The sequence below is a fragment of the Zootoca vivipara genome, chromosome 4 (genome assembly GCF_965207765.1).
Source record: "Zootoca vivipara chromosome 4, rZooViv2.hap1.1, whole genome shotgun sequence".
In the NCBI taxonomy this organism is placed as follows: domain Eukaryota; kingdom Metazoa; phylum Chordata; class Lepidosauria; order Squamata; family Lacertidae; genus Zootoca; species Zootoca vivipara.
Genome location: NC_142587.1, coordinates 26,695,028 through 26,717,257, shown reverse-complemented (window position 1 = coordinate 26,717,257; position 22,230 = coordinate 26,695,028). Strand labels below are relative to the sequence as shown.

The 22,230-nt window shown below is 39.9% G+C and overlaps 1 protein-coding gene across 5 annotated transcripts in view; it reads left to right on the top strand.

Annotated features, from left to right (window-relative positions):
• The window catches only part of LOC118084821 (E3 SUMO-protein ligase RanBP2), a 36,838-nt gene extending 15,631 nt beyond the window's left edge, over window positions 1-21,207 (top strand). Inside the window, exons 14-30 of one of the 5 annotated variants that reach the window (XM_035114834.3) lie at window positions 154-291; window positions 387-533; window positions 1,050-1,232; window positions 1,315-1,398; window positions 3,082-3,217; window positions 4,074-4,171; window positions 4,759-9,193; window positions 10,466-10,543; window positions 12,442-12,618; window positions 14,521-14,613; window positions 15,425-15,624; window positions 16,734-16,947; window positions 17,445-17,546; window positions 18,069-18,214; window positions 18,540-18,813; window positions 19,234-19,568; window positions 20,577-21,207. In XM_035114834.3, coding sequence (XP_034970725.3) covers window positions 154-291; window positions 387-533; window positions 1,050-1,232; window positions 1,315-1,398; window positions 3,082-3,217; window positions 4,074-4,171; window positions 4,759-9,193; window positions 10,466-10,543; window positions 12,442-12,618; window positions 14,521-14,613; window positions 15,425-15,624; window positions 16,734-16,947; window positions 17,445-17,546; window positions 18,069-18,214; window positions 18,540-18,813; window positions 19,234-19,568; window positions 20,577-20,882 — 7,146 coding nt within the window. In that variant the 3' untranslated portion in view covers window positions 20,883-21,207. Of the gene's footprint in view, window positions 1-153; window positions 292-386; window positions 534-1,049; window positions 1,233-1,314; window positions 1,399-3,081; window positions 3,218-4,073; window positions 4,172-4,758; window positions 9,194-10,465; window positions 10,544-12,441; window positions 12,619-14,520; window positions 14,614-15,424; window positions 15,625-16,733; window positions 16,948-17,444; window positions 17,547-18,065; window positions 18,215-18,539; window positions 18,814-19,233; window positions 19,569-20,576 lie in introns of all 5 variants that reach the window. The other 4 variants (XM_088667577.1, XM_035114837.3, XM_088667575.1 and 1 more) reach the window with 4 other exon arrangements.
• Window positions 21,208-22,230: the final 1,023 nt, after the last annotated feature.

Sequence of the window (22,230 nt, the reverse complement as noted above, 5' to 3'; positions counted from 1 at the left end):
AATCTGGTTATCATCTTGGGCAAGGTAAGTAGTAGTTCCTCACTTTAAAAGGGCAAAACTTGTACACAATTGTAAATCATTAAAATGTATAAAATATTTTGTACCAAAATATTTCTTTATATAAAACTAATTAATAAACCTTTTTTAAAAAAGGTTTCCCAGGTTGGTGTATATGAAGAAGAGGCACACATAGCATTTGCTATTTTGGATTCTGTGGATGGAAAAACAGACGATGCAATGCAAGCATTTGAAGCTATTAAAAATGTTGTCTCATATTGGAATCTTGCTCTAGTAAGTGTTACATTACTTCAAGGGATTCCTCTGCCCTAACTGTATGCACAGTTAATAAGCTGCATTCTCAACTGACTCCTTCTTCTCTTGGATAGATTTTCCAGAGGAAAGCTGAAGAGATAGAGAATGATGGTCTGTCATTAGAAGAACAAGAAGAATACAGAAATCTTCTGAAAAAGAGTAGAGACTACCTCATAAAAATTATAGATGAAAGCAGCAGCGATACTTCAGTAATTGAAAAGGTTAAAATGTGTTGTTGTTTTTTTAAAAAAACTGCTAAGAAAATCTATATAGGAAAAAAAGCATTTGTCAGATTATATGTCTAGATGTATAATACTTGCTTTAATAGTAAATCTACCAGAAATGTAGTAGAACTAATTGACTCTAAAGCAAACATTTGAGTATGAGTAGCTAGGAATTAAAACTTGTTCAGATGCAAAAATTCTATACAAACTTCTTGGTGCTAGTGACCATTTTCTGTTTAATTAGTGAAATACAGAGGGTTGTATCCAGTGTTGCTTGAGCAGAGTTTTACTTGCACACCAGGACTTCTTGTCCTCTCACAAAAATTTGCTCTGGAGTGAGCTGCAGAGGAGAGGTGGAAGTCTGCCGAAAGAGCAGAATAGCAGCACTAGATGCAACCCAGACTTCTGAAGCCAATAAATTTTAAACAAGGGCAGAATATGCAGTTCATTAATGTAACCGTGTATATATTTAAACTCACCCTAAAGTCACAAACTGTTTAATTTTTGTCCTAGTTACCTGTATCCATAGAGACAGTTAAGGAGATGCTGGAAAGTACAATGCAAGAACTTGGAATCAATGGTGAAGAAAGGAGTCTTATCCTAAACAATGATTTGAGCCAACCAGTGGAGGCGGAAATTAAACATTCTACCCCATCGCCCACAAAATTCTCTCTATCTCCAAGTAAAAGCTACAAGGTATATAAAACAAATATGTTTTTGTTCTTTAAATCTGTATTATGTTTCAGTTGGTCTGATCACCTAACTGTTGTTCTTTCAGTTCTCGCCCAAAACTCCTCCTCGCTGGGCCGAGGATCAAAAATCACTACTTAAGATGATCTGTCAGCAAGTAGAATCCATAAAGGTAAATAAGAGCACTGCTGTGTATGTTCTGTACTCCACACTGGGGATAGATGTGATTTATTCAGCTTAGATAATCAAAGTCAGGATGGATAAGTCAAGTGCTCAAGAAGATCCTATCCAAATAATTATACTTCCAGAGTAAAATTATTTTCTGAAAGGTGGTATATGCAAGTTCAAGAATAATAAAAATTTACAAATATGTGAAATGATGTCCAGATTTCCCCTCTCCCACCCCCTAAAAATCTTCTTGGGTGGGTTGGCAGACCCTCTGAAGTAGCCTGAGGGGAGTTCAGGGATTGCAAAGAAGAAGGGAAGAAGTGGAAATTCAATTGTGTCTGCTGGCACAACTTTTTCTCATGTCCATGGATCAGATCAGAATTAACCCTAACACTAAAGCAAAGTAAATTGCAGTAGAAACAACGTAATAAGCTTATAGCAGCAGCAGACTAGAAAGATCTTGCTAATTTGATTCAAGTTAGCTGAAGTACAGTTGTGGTATCTTGTTGCAAAGCAGCCTATTGTGACATCAATAAAGTTTCCTCTACTAGAGAGAAAGGAAAAGACTCCTGGCCGTTTTTGATTGAAAGAGAGAAGACTGATCATTTGTACAAAATTTTCATTAACACTAAAATACTAAACTCATTAGGGAATAAAGACCACTGTTTTGAGTAAACATGGTTATGATTGTGCTGTAAGAAATAAGCTTTTTATACTCCAGAACGTTTTAACACTAAAAGAGCAATAAAATCAAAATTTGGGCTGTTCAGAAGATATTTGATTTCTGTAAATGTGTTACTTTGCACACAACTATTCCTTGCTCAGTTAACCTTTCAACAGTTCATGGTTCATTTTCAGTCATTGCCATCATCACTGCAAAAAATCTTTAGGGAAAAAATCCTAAAGGGATTATTGAGCATGCTTAGTAGCCAGAGAATATTGAACCATTGTGGGGGCGGGAAATAGAAGAGGAGGCTGAAACTGACTTGATTGGCAGTAGCCAGTGATGTGTGTGTTGCTGTGGTGGCCCTAGAGGTATCAAAATACTGTTGATCAGTGGACAAGACAGGCTAACAGAGAAGCAAAGGACAAAGAGCTGGTAAGGAGGAGAGTGAAAAGGTTGGCTGTGCTTTTTCTTCCCTTATACAAGTCATAGTTCCCGAACATTTTGGCTCCCGAACATCGCAAACCTGGAAGTGACTGTCTCAGTTTGCGAACTATTTTTAGAAGCCAAATGTCCAGCGGGGCTTCTGCGGCTTCTGATTGGCTGCGGGAGCTTCCTGCAGCCAATCAGAAGACGTGCTTCAGTTTCCAAACGTTTTGGAAGTCAAACAGACTTCCAGAACGGATTCCATTTGACTTCCACTGTACTTTGATCCTCCACTTTCATCTTGAAGAAACCAGCAAAGACTAGAGGAAGATATAAAGAGGTTGGAGGGAACACTTTTTTTATTGCCTGGATTGGTCACTTTCTGGCTCACTCTGAGTAACTGTTCTTAATGCCTTCATGGTGGAAGTCCATAAAAATGAATTGAGAAATCCAAGGATTCAATGTAGTCAGGACTTACACAAACATATGCACCCCAAACTGTTTTAGATTCTTTTCCTCTTCAGTTTTGTAGATGCAAAAGAAACAGCATGGGGTTGGTGCAAAAGTTTTTAATGGCTCTACTTGTCTTTTTGATAGAATGAGATGCAAGAAATGAAACTTAACAATTCTAATACAACCATGTCTCAGCGGTGGCCTACTGACAGCTATGCAGCAGATACTATGCCAGATGGCTATCAAGGCACACAGAGCTTTCATGGAGCACCGTTAACTGGTAACTACATTTGGAGGTGGAGAGCCTAGATAAATTTATGTGTAGTTTCTGATGTGACATCTGATTATAATTAACAAGCATTGAAGGGATCACAAGCTGGCTTGAGTAGGACATTATTAAAAAGATGGATAAAGTTTATATAAAGTATTTTTGTTTACTGGCTTCATAATCTCAAGGCTTTATTTAAAACTTGCCATGAGTGCTGAGGGTGAGGGTGCATTTTCACACTTTTTAAATGATTGCTTTTATTTGATTTTGATACATTTTTAAAAATTACACAAGAATACTCCACAACAACACATGATATCCATATAAAGGTGAAGGCCCCTGACCATCAGGTCCAGTTGTGTCCGACTCTGGGGTTGCAGCGCTCATCTCGCTCTATAGGCAGACAGCTTCCGGGTCATATGGCCAGCATGGCAAAACTGCTTCTGGCAAACCAGAGCAGTGCACGGAAACACCGTTTACCTTCCCGACGGAGCGGTTCCCTATTTATTTGCACTTCGTTGTGCTTTCGAACTGCTAGGTGGGCAGGAGCTGGGACCGAGCAACGGGAGCTCACCCCGTTGCAGGGATTCGAACCGCCGACCTTCTGATCAGCAAGCCCTAGACTCTGTGGTTTAATCCACAGCGCCAATGAAGTAAATCACTAAAGCTGTATATAAAATGATGGCATACTAGAAGTGAGTGTTTAGATGGTTATATATGGGATTGTTGTGTGTTGGATTATAAACCACCTTGAGGGTTCTTGTTTTTAAAGGCATACATATTTAAGATAAAGATTTAGGGTTCTTGTCAATTTAAGGGTTCCTGTCAGTTTCAGGACTCTCACTGTTTTTATCTCTTGTGTGTCCAGTTGCTACAACAGGTCCATCTGTCTACTACAACCCATCACCAGCTTACAATTCCCAATATCTCCTACGGACAGCAGCCACGAACGTGACCCCCACAAAGGTAATTATTTGCTGTTTCTCTGATACAACTCATAACTCGTAAAGAGATGGAAAACAGAGAAGTGTGTTAAAGGTAAAGCTACCCCTGACCATTAGGGCCAGTCACGGACTACTCTGGGGTTGCGACGCTCATCTTGCTCTATAGGCCGAGGGAGCAGGCATTTGTCCGCAGACAGCTTTCAGGTGAAATCAGAGCAGCGCACAGAAACGCCATTTACCTTCCCGCCGGAGCAGTAGCTATTTATCTACTTGCACTTTGACGTGCTTTCGAACCGCTAGGTTGGCAGGAGCAGGGACTGAGCAACGGGAGCTCACCTAGTCGCGGGGATTCGAATCGCCGACCTTATGATTGGCAAGCCCTAGGCTCAGTGGTTTAGACCAAAGCGCCACCCGCATCCCGAGAAGTGTGTTACTTTCTGTTAAATATTTTAAAAGCAGGTTTCTTGTCACATAGTGGGGGTGGGTAGGAGAGCAGGAGCCAGCAGTTGTTTTTGAATGCAGTTTAAGCAATTTTTGAAATTTAAATTTATAATCTATGTTCAACTACTAAGGCTTTAAAACTAAGATTGATCATTTTTCTATTTATAGGCTCCTGTCTATGCCATGAACAGGCTTACTCCTCAGCAGCACATATATACATATCAACAGCCAATGCATACTCCTCCACTGCAGAACACTTCTGCTTGCATGTTTTCACAAGAAATGTGTGGTACTCCCCTGCGTTTCGATTCTCCGGCAACCGGAATGTTGTCTCCTCGTGGCAATGAGGACTACTACAACTACAGCGTTCCGCCACTTCCCGAGCCAGGCTATTTTACAAAACCTTCTGCAGCACCCCCGGTCTCCCGGTCTGCAGAGTCAAAAGTGATAGAATTTGGGAAGCCTACCTTTGGGCACCCTGTACCACCAGTAGAGGGAGCAAAACCTTCCTTGATAACTTCTGCTCAGTCGACACAGCCAACCACTTTCAAATTTAATTCCAATTTCAAATCTAATGATGGAGATTTTACTTTTTCATCACCTCAGGTTGAAACACAGCCACATAGTACCCCCTATAGTAACAGTGACAGTCTTTTAGGCCTTCTTACATCTGACAAGCCTATCAAAGAGGACCGATACGCTGGACAAAAGCCGCTTGCTGAATATCCCACTGGACAGCGAAACATCTTCAGCTTTGGTGGGAAGAATGCGTCAGGCATTTCATTTACGGATAAAATGGGACAAAATCAACCCAGGCCCTCTGGTTTTAGTAAGGGTGATGGGTTCAGCTATCAGGATCCTGGCAAGCCTGTATTTGCTACTCCACATTCAGATGTAGCAAACAGAAGTCACGAAACAGATGGAGGAAGTGTCCATGGTGGTGGTGGTGAAGAAGAAGATGATGGCCCTCATTTCGAACCTGTTGTGCCATTACCTGACAAAATTGAAGTAAAAACAGGTGAAGAAGATGAAGAGGAGATGTTTTGCAATAGAGCAAAACTTTTCCGCTTTGATGGTGAATACAAAGAATGGAAAGAGAGAGGTGTTGGTAATGTGAAAATTCTGAGGCATAAAATAACTGGCAAAATCAGACTACTTATGAGACGGGAGCAAGTGCTGAAAATTTGTGCAAATCACTATATAAATCCTGGTATGACTCTGAAACCAAATGCTGGATCAGACAAATCTTTTGTGTGGCATGCCTTTGACTATGCAGATGAATCAGCAAAACGTGAGCGACTTGCAATCAGGTTTAAAACTCCAGAGGAAGCGATGCTTTTCAAGCAGAAATTTCAAGAGGCACAAAATATTTTGAGAGTATCTGAATCAAGTGATAGTCAACAGGCTTCTCAGGGTATTGTGTCATTAGGAGAAGCTACTGCTCAAGATGCAAAAGATTCTGGTAAATCTGACTCGGGACTCATGAGCTCTGGGTTTAACTTCAAGAGTGGGACATCATCTGTCAGTGGTAGCTATCAGGTTCCTGTTCCCGATGTGAGCAGTTCAGCTAAAAACACTAATGCCAAAAGTACTTTTACGGTTGCATCAAGTGCAGCTACACCTGCATCCTTCTCTTTTGCTAAAGAAGGGTCGGGAGTAAATGCTACATATGGATTTGGTGAACAGTTCATGTTAAAGAAAGATCAGTGGGAGTGCAACACATGCCTCGTTCGAAATAAAATAACTGCACAGAGTTGTGTAGCATGCCAGACTCCAAATCCAGCTAATCGGGAAGCACAGGCTGTGCTTCCTCCGGCAGAATCGACTGTACTTTTCAAACCCAACACTGAAGGTGCACACTGTAAATTTGGACCAATTCCTCCAAAAAAGGAAAACCAGTGGGAATGCAGGACCTGTCTTGTGAGAAACGAAGCCAGTGCATCGCATTGTATTAGCTGCAAGAATCCCAGCGGTACAAATGTACCAGTGTTTGGTTCCCAAACCACATTCAAATTTGGTCATGTAGAGGCTCTAAAAGTCCCCCAAAGTGGTTTTGGGGCTGCTTTTCAGAAAAAGGAGGGCCAGTGGGATTGCAGCGTATGCTTAGTAAGAAATGATGGCTCTTCACCAACTTGTGCTGCTTGTCAGGCTGCAAACCCATCTAGCGATGCTCCAGCTTTACCAGCTAGTGATCCTCAACTGCCTGTGTTTGGCTTCAAAAGCAAATTATCCGAACCCACTGGAGGACCACAGGGGACGGGTTTTAAATGTGGCATAACAGAGAAGGGTTTTAAATTTGGCCATTCTACAGAGCAAGGGAAGTCTTCTTCCTTCACATTTCAGGTTCCTGCTAGCAGTGAAACTAAGCCCTTAAAAGGAGGGTTTAATTTTTCAATGCCTGTACCTCCAGGTGAATTTAAATTTGGTATACAAGAGCCTGGCAAAGATGTTGTAAATGACCAACAGAATAAAAAAGGTGGTACTGATGAAAGAGAGGATGTGTCGGAGGAAGAAACGGCAATGAAATCTCATGATAGATCTAGCAAACCGAGTGGTGATTTGGTGTTTGGTCAACACAGCAGCACATTCACTTTTGCTGACCTTGCAAACACAACTGCAGGTGAAGGATTTCAGTTTGGTAGGAAAGATCCGAATTTCAAGGGCTTTACAGGTGCAGGTGAAAAGCTATTTTCTTCTCAGGCTGCTAAATCTTCATTCAAAGGAAATACTTCTGCTGATCTTGAGAAGGAAGATGAGTCATATAAAACAGAAGACAACGATGATATTCATTTTGACCCTGTTGTCCAGATGCCCGAGAAAGTCGAACTGGTGACTGGCGAAGAAGATGAGACGCTGTTGTATTCCCAAAGAGTAAAACTGTTCAGGTTTGATGCAGAAACAAGCCAGTGGAAAGAACGTGGTGTGGGCAACTTGAAAATCCTTAAGAACGAAGTTAATGGCAAGCTACGAATCATCATGCGGCGTGAGCAGGTATTTAAGGTTTGTGCAAACCACTGGATCACAACTACCATGAACTTGAAGCCCCTCTCTGGCTCAGACAAAGCATGGATGTGGTTAGCCAACGACTTCTCTGATGGTGATGATGGAAAGTTGGAGCAGTTGGCAGCTAAATTCAAAAGTCCAGAGCAAGCTGAGGAATTTAAATGTAAATTTGAAGAATGTCAAAGGCTATTGCTAGATATACCACTCCAGACCCCACATAAACTAATAGATTCTGGGAAAACAGCTGAGCTGATACAAAAAGCAGAAGAAATGAAAAGTGGTTTGAAAGATCTCAAAACCTTCCTGACAGATGATAAAACTAAACTTGCAGATGAGGAGAGTAAAGCTTCAGTGCCTGCTACAAACGCCTCTGATTTGGTTATCAAGCCACACGCTGAAAGCACTGGGCCTACATTAGAGTGGGACAACTATGACTTGCGTGGGGAAGCACTGGATGATAGTACAGACAGTTCTGTGTATGCTTTGCCTCGGGCCAGTAGCCCTGTGAGGAAAAACCTATTTAGGTTTGGAGAGTCCACCACAGGGTTTAACTTCAGCTTCAAATCTGCATTAAGTCCCTCTAAGTCTCCTTCCAAACAGAACCAAAGTAGGACTTCTGTAGGCACAGATGAGGAATCTGACATTACCCAAGAAGATGAAAGAGATGGTCAGTATTTTGAACCAGTAGTACCTTTACCTGACCTCGTAGAAGTAACAAGTGGTGAAGAAAATGAGCAGGTTGTCTTCAGCCATCGTGCTAAACTTTATAGATATGATAAAGATGCTAATCAGTGGAAGGAGAGGGGTATCGGAGACATAAAGATCTTGCAAAACTATGACACTAAACAAGTTCGTGTAGTCATGCGAAGGGACCAGGTATTAAAACTTTGTGCCAATCACAGAATAACCTCAGATATGAACATCCAGCCAATGAAAGGCACAGAGCGAGCCTGGGTATGGACCGCATTTGACTTTGCTGAAGGGGAACGGAAAGTAGAGCTCTTGGCTGTGCGATTTAAGCTGCAAGATGTTGCTGACTCATTTAAGCAGATCTTCGAGGAAGCAAGACACGCTCAAGAAAAAGACACCTTAATCACACCGCTCTCTTCACGGGCCAATACTCCAAAGGAATCGCCATGTGGAAAGATTGCTGTTGCAGTACTTGAAGAAACCACCAGGGAAAGAACTGATATAAAGCAGGATGAAGAAGAAACAGTTACACAAACTGCAGAGACTTCGCCAACAGTGGGCACTTCTGAGACACCAACGAAAGCAGTGGTATCACCACCCAAATTTGTCTTTGGCTCAGAATCTGTCAAAAGTATTTTTAGCAATGAAAAATCAAAGCCTTTCACATTTGGAAACACATCAGCAACGGGATCTCTCTTTGGCTTCAGCTTTAACGCTTCTCCCAAGAGTAAAAGCGATAGCTCAGTGTGTCATAGCACAAAACAGCGAGAACCAGATGGCACATATGATGCCTGCAAAGGTGCTGAGCATCAGGAAAGTGATGCTACTGTTTGGAAACACTCAGATGGCAAAGGAGAAAGTCAAGTGGCTACCTCAAAGGCAGAAGGACTTCCTAATTTTTCATTTAAAGGTGAGCATTTACATAATTTTTAATAAATTCAAGTTGTTATAAATGTACTTGGGTTCCACGTTATCCATCTTCATGAGTTTAAGTTGCCTGCTGGTGTACAGTTTCAAAATCTATAATGGTTAACCCTAGGTAAGAAGAAAAAACAATACTGAAAAATCTTTAAATGACTGTATCCTGGTTTACTTAAACATTATTGAGGAAGATTAAAAAGAAAAGATCTGGTATGCAGGACCCAAGCTATTTAGCACTTTAGAGATCAAAAGTAACTCTTTGAATTACAGATAAATCCATAACTGGTAGGTAGCACAGTTATTGCGCAGTTGTTCTAAGTTCTGACTTTGCCCATTCAGAAGTGGGCAACAGCACACTGCAGTTCAACTAGCAGGCCCGTGTAGGCCAAGTTGCTGGAGTCTGCCAAAATGTCATGGAGGATGAAAATTTGAGGGGAACTTGATCAGAATAAATATTGGCACTAATAAGTCAGTAAAAGGAAAACATGGTTCATGTTTTGTTTTCTTCTCTTTAAAACTTCGAAATGTAAAATCTTGAGTTAGACGAGAGTCTTAGCACTTATTTGCCAGATTGACTCCCCATGTTCAGAGACTGTATTTCTGAATGCCAGTTGTCACAACAGAGTGAGGGAAATTCTTACCTTCGTGTCCTGCAATGTTTCTTAGAAACTGGTTGGCTACTTTGAAAAATGGGGGTAATGAACCTTTGTTTTGGTTTTTTTAGGTATCTTGCATTGAATGCCTAACCATGTCAGCTAAGAAGTAGGCTCTGCAGTGGTACCTCGGGTTACAAACACTTTGGGTTACAGACTCCGTTAACCCGGAAGTAGTACCTCAGGTTACAAACTTTGCCCCAGAATGAGAACGGAAATCATGCGGCAGCGGGAGACCCCATTAGCTAAAGTGGTACCTCAGATTAAGAACGGTTTCAGGTTAAGAATGGACCTCCGGAACGAATTAAGTTCACTAACCCGAGGTACACTGTATTGAAACCAATGGGCTTACTCCCAAAAGTGTAGGGTCAGGATTGCAACATTACTTCCTGTACTGATAAAATTGTTTTGCTAGTTGAAAGCTAATGTCTTAATTGTTGGCGCTAGAAAGATCACTGTTCCAGATTACATTAGTATAATAAGTTATGTAAAATCATAGACAAGTCTGTGTGTATGTGACTGTGTGTCTGTGACTCTGTGTGTGTTTGGCAGCGCCCCTTGACCCTTTAATGAATTTAATTAAATACTTAAATCCACTTATTTTCTAGGATTTAATTTTAGCCTTTTTAAATCTAACCCAATGGCCTTTTGGACCAGCGCATCTCCCCCTCAACCCAATAGTAAAGGTATTTACATACTGCACTGAATGTCGTGTTGTATCACTTTTGGGTAAACACTGACAGCTCCCCAACTTTAGCAGACTACTATATTGGCTAATGGAATTATAGAAAAATTAACATGCATGTTAAAAGAGAATAATAATGACTGAATTTGCTTTACAGCTGTTGTGGTAAGAGATTGGTTCTTGAATTCTTGGATGTGATTACCTGATTCCTATGTTTTCTGAGTGCCCAGCTATAGACTTTTTAAATTTTTGCTTGCTGGATGGTAGGTAGGCAAGGACAAATGGATAGACATGGAATAAGTATGTTTCAGGGGTCCTTATTGTCCCCCAGTCTCGATACTAGGATTTTTGTTCTTGAACCATCCTACAAGGCAAAATATTTTTCTTCCTGGAGTGGGGAGGTTTATGCTAATTCATGGAACCTTTCCTGAACTACTATCCAACCTCATATTTTTTGCTTTTGTTTCACTTCATAATCTGAAGTCCCTCCATCTGATTAATTTTTTAAAATGTTTTTAAAGAACCTAGGAACTTCCTGGGGAAAGACCATTTTTCTTTAAGAGAAAATGGCTGCAGATGTTGAGTTCTATCTAGAGAAGTTTTCCCACTAGTGCAAGGGCTTCTGCATGGGACTTTCACACTTCCTCTTCCTCCCATGCACCCATCCCCCAACCCCCTGAAGCAGATTGGAAAGGGGGCATAAGGAAATAAGAAATTCCAAGGCTTATGTTTTACTAAAGCTGAACCTAGCACAACTACTTGTGGTGATGGTTTTTCTAAATTGTGCATTCTGAAGGAGACTAGAAGTCTGGAACATTTAACTGTTTAGGTAGGATATGGCTTGCATTCTTGTGTGAGACAGTGCACACTGATAATAAGCATGCATGAAAATGTTTTGTGTACTTGGCATGTATTATTTTAATATGTATTTATCAATTGACATAAAGACTTTGCCTTGCAGATGATTGTCTGAGCTTCAGAAATAGTTTTTTTAGTCAAATAGTAAGGTGTTATAGGATGAAGCTTTTGAGGAGCAGTTTAACCATTGTGTTGTTGGCGCTTAAATTGCATTACTGAAATAAATGCACTTTTCGACGATATTCTAATTTTCCGAGTTTCACCTCTAGTCATCTACCTTGTGCTACCTTGTGCAATAAACATTGTGTCTCATTCAGTGAGAAGAACTTAATGCCATGTGCTCAACTCTCACTGAAATCACGTTTTAGCTTTGTCAAAATCTTGTGATTCAAAGTCAGAGTTTGGGGCCATGCACACTTGCCAAGCTCCTGCTTGATATCTATAATGTGTAATTTGAATAATTTGAAAGAACCCGACTTTATTGTTATTACAACTGTTTAAAGTAAAATTGAATTCTCAGCTTCCAAATGAATAGAAACAGATCTGTTTCAAAGCCTATCAATTTATTCCCACTGTTAAGTGACATTAACAAAAGATACATTCATATTTTAATATCAATAAAAACCCAACCTAAATCAGGTCTAAGATAAAATGGAATTAAAGTGCTATCAAAAGTACATTTTCTTCTGCTTTACAAGTTTTTAACTTAAAATATTGCTATGCCATTTCACTGAACTTCCCAGAAGTATATTTTTTCTAAGCACAATACATGCACAGTGTAAGTTCTACTTAAAAGACAATAGATGGATGGAAGATTTGTTGTGTCTGGAAGCAGCTGTCTTACGAGAAGCATGGCATGAGTTTGGCTTTATGGAAAGGAAACCCATCTCATAGTGGCTAAACTCTTCTTATTATTGGTTTGACTTTAAATCTTGCTTGTTTTCTGGTTGAAAGTATTTCTTGCCTGCTTTGTAAATGTGTTAGTGTTCAAGTGCAGCTGCTACTTTCAGACTTGCTTAGACAATTCACTTCTTTCCCCAGCAGTTGAGATTAAGAAGGAGCCAGATGATACTGCCACTTCAGACGATGTTTTGATTGTATATGAGTTAACACCCACGCCTGAGCAAAGAGCTCTTGCAGACTCCCTTAAGTTACCTCCAACATTCTTCTGCTACCAGAATGAACCTGGGTATCAGAGTGAAGATGATGATGTTGAAGGTAAGAAGCATTCCTTGAAAACTCTTCTTCTTGCGGATTATCGATGCCTGTTGCTTTTGTACGCAGACGATGCAGTAATTCTTTCCTACTCTTGAGTTAGGCTTAAATGGAGCATTGAAGATATTTGTTTCCTACTGTCAAATTAATCATCTAGTCATAAATCATTCAAAAACTAAAATAATGATCTTTTCTAGAAGCCGGAAACAATATGCTTGGAAGCTCGATGGCGTGGTTGTGGAACAAGTTACTAAATTCCAATACTTAGGCATTCTCTTTCAACAAAACATGAGGTGGAAAGCAGAGATTCAGTATCTCCTCAATAAAGCAAAAGCCGTGTCTTATGCACTCCCTTCAATTTTATTTCATGGAATCGTGCCCTGCATGTGCCCTCAGGGTTGAAGGTGTATAAATTGAGAGTAGTTGCTCCACTTGGGGCTGCTTTGGCAAATTTTATCTCTCTTGAGACCATTCAAAACCAATTTTTACGCCATCTTTTGAAAGTCCCTACTTGTGCGAGTAACATGGCTATTCGTGTTGAATTGAGGGTGCCTTCCCTAGAGACACTCCTGTGGAAACGCGTCTTTAGCTATTGGCTAACACTTTGGCACAGATTACCTAATTCCTATCTAGCCCAATGTCTTTGGCGTGATGAGTTTAGCAGTCCTTGGGCCAGCAAGATTCATGCTAGACTTCAAATTCCCTCTTTCATAGATTCTCTAAGGGCCAAGTTTCGGTTTTATGTTCCTGTGATAATCGTTCGATTGAAACCCTTCAGCACATAGTGTTTATATGTCCTTTATATTGTGCTGTCCGGAAGAATTTATTGCTACCATTAATCCAAAAATTTCCTGGGCACCCGGCAGATTTCCATCTTGCCTTTTTATTGCAAGATACAGATCCATTTGTAACTTTACAAATGGCAAAAATTTTAACTTCTGTTTTTTCATATAAGAGACGTAATGGATTGCTGTATGGAATTTGAAATTTCCTTATATTTATATTTAATTTTGTATATCTATTGAGCCTTTTATTATTCTAAATTAAATTTGCGCGTGTATTTGTTCTTGTTTTTGTCTATCTATGAGCTTCTTTAAGTTACAAGAACACTATTAAAATAATGAAGGAAGCATTGGTCCAGTCCAGAAGGACATCATTTCTGGAAATGTATTTGTCTTCATGAATTAAGGGCGGTGGGGAGGGTATCACATGCACAGTGCAGTAGATCATTTCTCAGGGATCACAAAGTCTCCTGTTTCTGGCCCTTGTCAGTCATATAGAGCAGGATGATACTTAATAGCACTCTTCAGCTAAGCAGCACTGACTTCCCCCTGCATCAGCTGATGCAATGGAAGATCAGTCCAGCTTGATTTGGATGCACATGAGAGCCCCCTGTGCACTCAAATGTGCTGTTTAGCTGAACCTCGAAGTCCTGGTGTCAGGACTTCAAAATACCTTGCAGGCAACAATATGCTGCTAATAAAGGTGAAAACCTCGCTTTCAGCAGTGTGTTGCTGCCTGCAAAGTGCTTTGATGTCCCAACACCTGATGTCATTTGTGACCTACAAGACAGATCCTGATATGAATTTGGCTTGTGGAGCCAAAAAGGTCCCTCGCCCTATTCTGTGGTATTCCCTCACTTGGGACGCGTGTCTGGCACTCACTTTATCAGTATATTCATACCTGGCAAATATACTCATACCAGGCAAAACCCAGGTATTTTTAAGTTCCATAGTTGTCTAATTGCTGCATTTTATTATTTAAGCTATTTTGCATCTTTTGGATTTTCTCCATGCTTAAGGTTGTTTCTCCCTTTAAAGTAGTGGGGCATACAAACCTAAATACTTACTTGCTAGTGGCATAACAGATATGCAATGTAAACAAACTTTCATTTTCCTATTTCAGATGAGGACTATGAAACAGCCGTGAAGAAGCTTAATGGAAAGTTGTATCCTGATAAACCTGAAAAACATGCACAACTGAAAGAAACTGATACAAGTAAATTTTATTGGGAAGAAGATTGTAACTTAGCAAGCACAGGGCTATAATTTTGAATTTTGGGGGAATGAAAATACATTCTAACTCAATCTCGTTTGCCATGCCATTTATGACATGGTTCCATAACTTGAAATACAACATAAAAGAATGGGGAACTGTGTAGGGAAATGGTAATTTCAAGTTTGTAATGAATTTGCTCGCTATAATGGGATAAAAGCTGAAATAATTAAAGTGTTCCCTGTAGTACTAAACACTATTAGAAGAAGAATAGATTTAATAAGAATGTGTTACAATCCCATGCATATGGGGTGAAATCCCCTCAAATGCACTCTGTGATACCTTCCTAGAAACTTAGCAATTTTAGCTTCAGTTTTACAATTAAAGGCTGAGAAAACAAGTGAAAATACCAAGTGGTAGTATAATGAGAAATTTGTTACAGCAAAAGGTTGAGATTTCTGAAGATGCAAAAAGCAGCAGAGCTCCTCTGCTCCTTCTCTTTTACTAAAACCTAGATTCAGGTAGGTAGCCGTGTTGGTCTGGCACAGTCGAAACAAAAAAATTGTCCAGTAGCACCTTAGAGACCAACTACTGTAAGTTTGTTCTGGGTATAAGCTTTTGTGTGCATGCACATGAAAGCTTATACCCAGAACAAATTTAGTTGGTCTCTAAGCTGCTATTGGACAATTTAATTTTTACTAAAACCTCTTCTCCCTAGGCTTCATTATTTGAGATTTTAAGTTTATCATTGGAATATTTTGAGGTTTTACTTTATTCTAGTATTTTTCAATAAAATCTTATATTCTCTGTTTAGCTATTGAAGGAGAAAATGAAGCAGAATGTGGGAGTGAGTGTGTTCTTGTGTGGGAAAAGAAACCAACTCCTGAAGAAAAGGCTAAAGCAGAAACCCTGAAGCTTCCTCCAACCTTTCTGTGTGGTATTGGCAGTGACACTGATGAAGACAATAACTTAGAAGACTTTCAAACAGAACTTAGAAAGGTCCAAGAAATGAATGTAAGTAACAAAAGAATGGGATTTTAAGCACCAGTTCAGCTGGACTTGCTATGGTCCAAATGTGTGATTCTTGAAAATTAGCATAACTGGAAGACTTCCTTCTTCCTGACATGCTATACTTCTAAGGGAAGAGATGCTGTTGCTTTTTGTTTGTTATTGGGGCTGAGAGTTGGGTGGGATATATTCCACATTGCCTGCACCCTAATGCCATTTTGTTACTAGAAGTTCATGGAAGAGATCTAGAACACAACATACATCAGGAAGCTTAGTTTGGTCAGAATTGAGTATACATTTCCAGAGTTAACAATGAATACATTACTCCTGGTAAATGAGCCACCATAGCTGCTAGAGGGCCATGAAAATTTGTGTCCTGGGATTTTTAGACTCTTCTAACCATGTACTTGGCCACTGCTCCTGCCAACCTAGCAGTTCAAAAGCATGTCAAAGTGCAAGTAGATAAATAGGTACCGCTCCGGCGGGAAGGTAAACGGTGTTTCTGTGTGCTCCTCTGGTTTGTCAGAAGTGGCTTTGTCATGCTGGCCACATGACCTGGAAGCTGTATGCCAGCTCCCTCTGCCAATAGAGCGAGATGAGCGCTGCAACCCCAGAGTCGGTCACGACTGGACCTAATGGTTAGGGGTCCCTTTACCTTTACCCATGTACTATCTGAAACCATAGTGGCGCATTGGTTGCTAGATGTGAAATAGATCGGCATTATTTTCAGCTCTCCTACCCCACTACAGATTTGTTGGACAACTTTGGCTTCTTAAATTTTGAGGGCTGAGGGATTATGTCTACCTCCTTTATTCCAATAAGATATTTATAAGAGACTTCATGGACATTGGGTTGGATAACAGAGACTTCTGATTCCTTTTAATTCCCAATTCTAAAACAAGCATTTGATAGTATGATGTGAAACCATTTTGAAAGTGCAGAGGTGCTTGGCAGTTTTAGTTTCCTCCACTTGCCCTGCCAGGAAGATACCTATTCTAGAGATCAGCTAGTTCTGGTTTCAGATACTGTCCGGTACTTTACATATGCATTTACATAAAGAGGCTATGAAGACTTGGCACCAGTTTAAAAAAATAACTTAGTGAGTTTCTTTTTAGGAAGCTCAAGTAGAAGAAGTAACCAGTTCAACTGATGATGTGTGCTCCATTAAGGAGGAACAGCCTGCTGAAGCAGTCAGTAGAGCTGAAGAACCAGATTCTACCACTGAACCTATATACACTATACAGACGTTATTAGCAGCAGATGACAAACCTGTTGACTTGTCAACGAAAAAAGAAAGTGATGCCAGTTCTGCAACCTCTACAAACCAAGGTAGACTCATTTGATGTGTGAAAGACACATATACTATGGAAACTAACATTGCAAAGTCTTAACAATGCATACAGAGAATCTCCAGCTAATTAAAACTTCTATTCCTCTGGACATGTACTTTTAAGTACACTTAATTAGTATTTTGATTGTTAAACGCCATATCAATCGTTTTATTGTTCATGTAGAGAATTATGCAGAAATTCTGGTTTAATATGCTGGCTGTTTGCCATAATAAACATTCACTGACTGACTGTATAGAATACGAAGGGTTGAGAGTTTAACAGAAAGCGGCCTTGACGAGTGGGCAACACTCATTGTATCTCCAGTGGACTGACTAATGCCTTGCTAGTGTCCTTTCAGAGGTTACAGCTGACTTGTTCACTTTCTCCTTCTACCTGAGCTTATGTCTGGAGCTATAATAGTGGGGGAATGTGACCTATTATGCAATGTAAAATGGACCACAGAATGAAATGAACACTTTTCCTCCCTTTATTTAGAAAGCAAACCTTTCTCATTTGCCCTTGGCAACAACATACCTGGCTTGTCATTTGCTGACCTGGCTTCAAATAATTCTGGAGATTTTGCTTTTGGTTCTAAAGGTAAGATGCACATATTGTAATAAATCGATTCATCCATTCATTCATTCAAACTGAGGTCCAGCTCCGAGGGTCTTCTGGCGGTTCCCTCACTGCGAGAAGCCAAGTTACAGGGAACCAGGCAGAGGGCCTTCTCAGTAGTGGCACCTGCCCTGTGGAACACCCTCCTACCAGATGTCAAAGAGAAAAAACAACTACCAGACTTTTAGAAGACACCTGAAGACAGCCCTGTTTAGGGAAGCTTTTAATGTGTGGACTACTGTATTTTAATATTTTGTTGGAAGCCACCCAGAGTGGCTGGGGAAACCGAGCCAAATGGGTGGGGTATAAATAATATATTATTATTATTATTATTATTATTATTATTATTATTATTATTACATCTACTTAACTATTTATAGAAACTGCTTGCTGCTAAGAGAGTTACTGTGTGTGAAATCACATTTTGGGGGGGTGGGGGGATAAGAAAATGTAATCTCAGAAATATTTTTCTATAGTATTAAGATTCTCTTCCCATCTAAGCAGACAAAAACTTCAAGTGGGCAGATACAGGAGCAACTGTGTTTGGCGGACAAGTGGCCACTAAACGTGACAATGAAGATGATGGAAGTGATGAAGAAGTTGTACATAGTGATGATATTCATTTTGAACCAATTGTATCACTGCCTGAGGTAAGATATGAATCTGTTAAATAAAATAAGAGTTGGTCCTTTCCTCTAACACATGTGAGGACAGTGAGCTGCACACTTTCTCTTCTGTGAAAAATAGGGTTGTTGTTTTTACTTTAAAATGGAAGAAGTCTGCAGATCATTTATTTTTTAAAAAAAGCTCCCATAATTCAAGAATATACTACATTAAGAATGTGATCCTTTGCACACTAGCCTGAGATTAAGCCCCACTGTACACAGTGGAATTTACTCCTTAGTAAACATGCACAGAATTTATAATAACTCGGGAGCAGTAATCTGAGTAAATATGACTACTTATCCCTGCTAGGTTGAGGTGAAGTCAGGAGAAGAAGATGAAGAAATTCTCTTCAAAGAGAGGGCAAAACTCTACAGATGGGACAGAGAAGTCAATCAGTGGAAAGAACGTGGTGTGGGAGAAATAAAGATCCTCTACCATACACAGAATAAATGGTATAGAATCTTAATGAGAAGGGACCAAGTTTTCAAAGTCTGTGCAAATCATTTGATTTCAAAAATGATGGCTCTAAAGCCATTGAATACTTCAAACAATGCTATGGTTTGGACTGCAACAGATTGTGCCGGTGAGTATTTGTAAAGATATTCTATAACTTTATTTCCCATCCATTATATATGACATATTCCCTTCCTAACCCTTTGTGGTTGTGCTGGTTCCCATGGAGTGAGACTTTACCAAGTAGCTATGCCCCTGATAATGGGTGCTCCATTGGGCCCTTTCCGTGGCTGCTGCAGAAAGCAGGCATTGGCGTGAAGGTTTCCACAGAATCTGGAACCTTTCTGCATATAGCAAGTAAATGAAGAACCCCCTCAGTACAGATGCTTGCACAAATGTTGGGCTGAATGAAGTTTGCTATGTCTGGGGCAGGGCTACTCCGCACAACCCCTCTCCTAGCTTCCATGTTGCTGTAGACAGGACCAAATGTTGAAAGAAGGCTGCATTCTGATCATTACATCATGAATAACACTTTTAATCTTAATTTCAGATGGTGAAGCTAAGATAGAACAGCTTGCTGTCAGATTTAAAAGCCAAGAGCTGGCTGATTCCTTCAAGAGGAGATTTGAAGAATGTCAACAAAGCTTGTCAGAGTTACAGAAGGGTCATGTTTCTCTGGCATCAGAATTGTCAAAGGAATCTAACCCTATAGTATATCTTGAAGTTTCAGCTGATGACGAACCTCTAGGTCATGTAACCATAGAATTGTTTTCAAATATTGTTCCACGAACTGCTGAGAACTTCAGGGCATTATGCACAGGAGAAAAGGGATTTGGATTCCGAAATTCCATATTTCATAGAATAATTCCAGATTTTATCTGTCAAGTAAGTGAAAATACTAAGAAAGCGCATACATTTCATACCAAACATTGATTAACAGGAATATATTTTAAGGCTCAGTAGAAAAGTTCTAGTTTGCAAGCAAATTAGTAGAAACATGAAACATGATATGAGCCTTTCATATCATGAAAGTCTGGCCTTGCTTCTCAATTTATATTCCATTACTTCTGTAGTTTCTCTAGTGACAAGTTAGCTTCTCCTTTTCTCTTACCTACTTCAGTTATTACCAATAGATGTACACCTACACAGAGAATGTAAATGGATACTAAAGGCCAATCTCTTAAACCCTGGGGTGGGGAATGTTTTAGCCCTGCAAGCCAGATTGTGGGGATCATATTTGACATGTAGGCAGAGCTGCACTTCTGTCAAACACCTAATGTCACAATGACACCAGCTTTCCTGTTTTGCTTCTGGGGTGTTCAGATGCCTCTTTGAAAGCAAAACACCTTTTTGACTGAGTCAGGTGGGCACTGCAGGACAAATTGGGAGCTCTGGCAGGACCAGTTGGCCCCACAGTCTGGAGGTACCCCACCCCTGCCTTAGAAGAATTGGAATACATTTCTAGGCTCACTCTTCCCCTTCATTAATTTTGATCAGTGACAGTATGAAGGAACAAGGGTATTTATGCTAGCCTCTGAAGCTATTGGGACATAACACCTTACAGTCTTCTATATGAAAAGAAAGGCAATTGTAAGTGAAAACCATGACTGCATTCAAACCTGACAAACCATGGTTTGTTATTAATGTGTGTGAGTGGTGGTGAGCTTTGGGTTCAAATGACATCTACCTGAGACTTGCTGCTGCTTGTGTACATAATATGACACCATGGTTTGCTGCAATAGCTAAACACAGGAGCTGAATGAAACCACTATTGATTTAACAGTTGAGAACACCAGATGGCACACCACATTGTAAATGTATTTCTACACACATTTCAGATGTTTCAACGTGTACTATAACCAAGTGAATTTTCTCTATTTGTTTACATTCTAGGGAGGTGATATCACTAGACAAGATGGTACTGGTGGCCAGTCCATTTATGGAGAAGCATTTGAGGATGAAAACTTTGAAATAAAACACACTGGCCCTGGCTTACTGTCAATGGCAAATCGTGGCAGAGACACCAATAATTCCCAATTCTTTATCACTCTCAAAAAAGCAGAGCACTTGGACTTTAAACATGTTGTTTTTGGGTTTGTAAAGGATGGGATGGATGTCGTGAAAAAAATAGAATCTTTTGGCTCACCTAAAGGAGAAGTGTCAAAAAGAATTTCGATTACAGACTGTGGTCAAATATAAAATCATTGCTATGACCTTTATGTGGATTAAAATATTCTGATTTAGACAAAATTATGTTCAGCTTCTTAAAAAATGAACATTTCTGATGTATAAATGTAAAGTTACAGCTTATAGCTGAGTACTTTTTTAGTGTTTCAATTGACTGCATGTTGTGAAATAAAAGTTCAAACACTGGTAAATTTTAGGTGTATTTTTGGTTCATCCCCATTTTTGTATTAAATGATTTAAAATTAAATACGAGTCTGAAGTTCTATTACTCTGATTTGTGCAAATTTCCCAGTTTAATTGAATGGTTTAAATAAAATTACAAACTAGTGTGTGGTTACTACTTTCCTCTCTTTACTTCCTTGAAAAACAGACAACCCCAAAACATTTATGTTGACTTGCCTGCCTGCATGTGTAAATTTAAGTGTGTGGCTTTGGGCAGTCTGCAGTGGTTCATTCACATGAGCCATAATTGTATATTAGTGAACAAATCATAGAATTGGAATCTGTTGATCTCTATTCAGTACTTTTGGACACCATTTTTTAATTATTTTTTTATCCATTTTTATTTCATAAAATGTATACACTGCTTGCTTGTTTAAAAAAATACCCCAAAGTGGTTTACAAGAGGATAAAATAAAATTGAGAAAAAATTGCAACCATACTTTAAAGGAGATTAAAGTTATCTCAACTTTCTATCATCTGGATAAGCTTGTCTAAATGTATTAGCAGGTGCTAAAAAGAGCACAATGAAGGCACACCTACTTGATCTCAATAGGCAAGGGATTCCAAAGTGCAGGTACTGCCACACTATACAATGCAGTTCTTACAAATGCAGAATGGGTAGTCTGTGTTAATTCTGCCAGTTGAATGGGCATATGGGGTAAAGTGATCTCGTAGGTAAACTGGTCCCAAGTTGCTACTTGAACTTGGCCCAGTAGCAAATAGCAACTAGTGCAGATCTCTGAGCACCGATGTTATATGCTGACACGGCCTACCTCCTGGATCAAGTGAAAGGGAAGCCAGCCCCACATAGAGCGCATTGCACCAATCCTATATCTGAAGTAATCTGCATGAGCTGCTATAGCCAGGTTCGTAGTCCTGAAATGGCTGTAGCTGTCCAACCAGAGTTGGTAAGAGAGCCACTTGAGCCAACCGTGACAGAGCTGGACCCAGAAGCACCCACAAACTTACATTCCCCATGAAGGCTCCTCTTGAAGGTTAACTCCATCTTGGGTAGGTAACTGATCAATTTTTTGGACGCTGAAACTACTTTCCCACAGTGCCTCCATCTTGCCAAGATTCAAGCTCAGCTTGTTTTTCCTCATCCATCACATCACTGGCCAGACAATGGCGCAGGGAC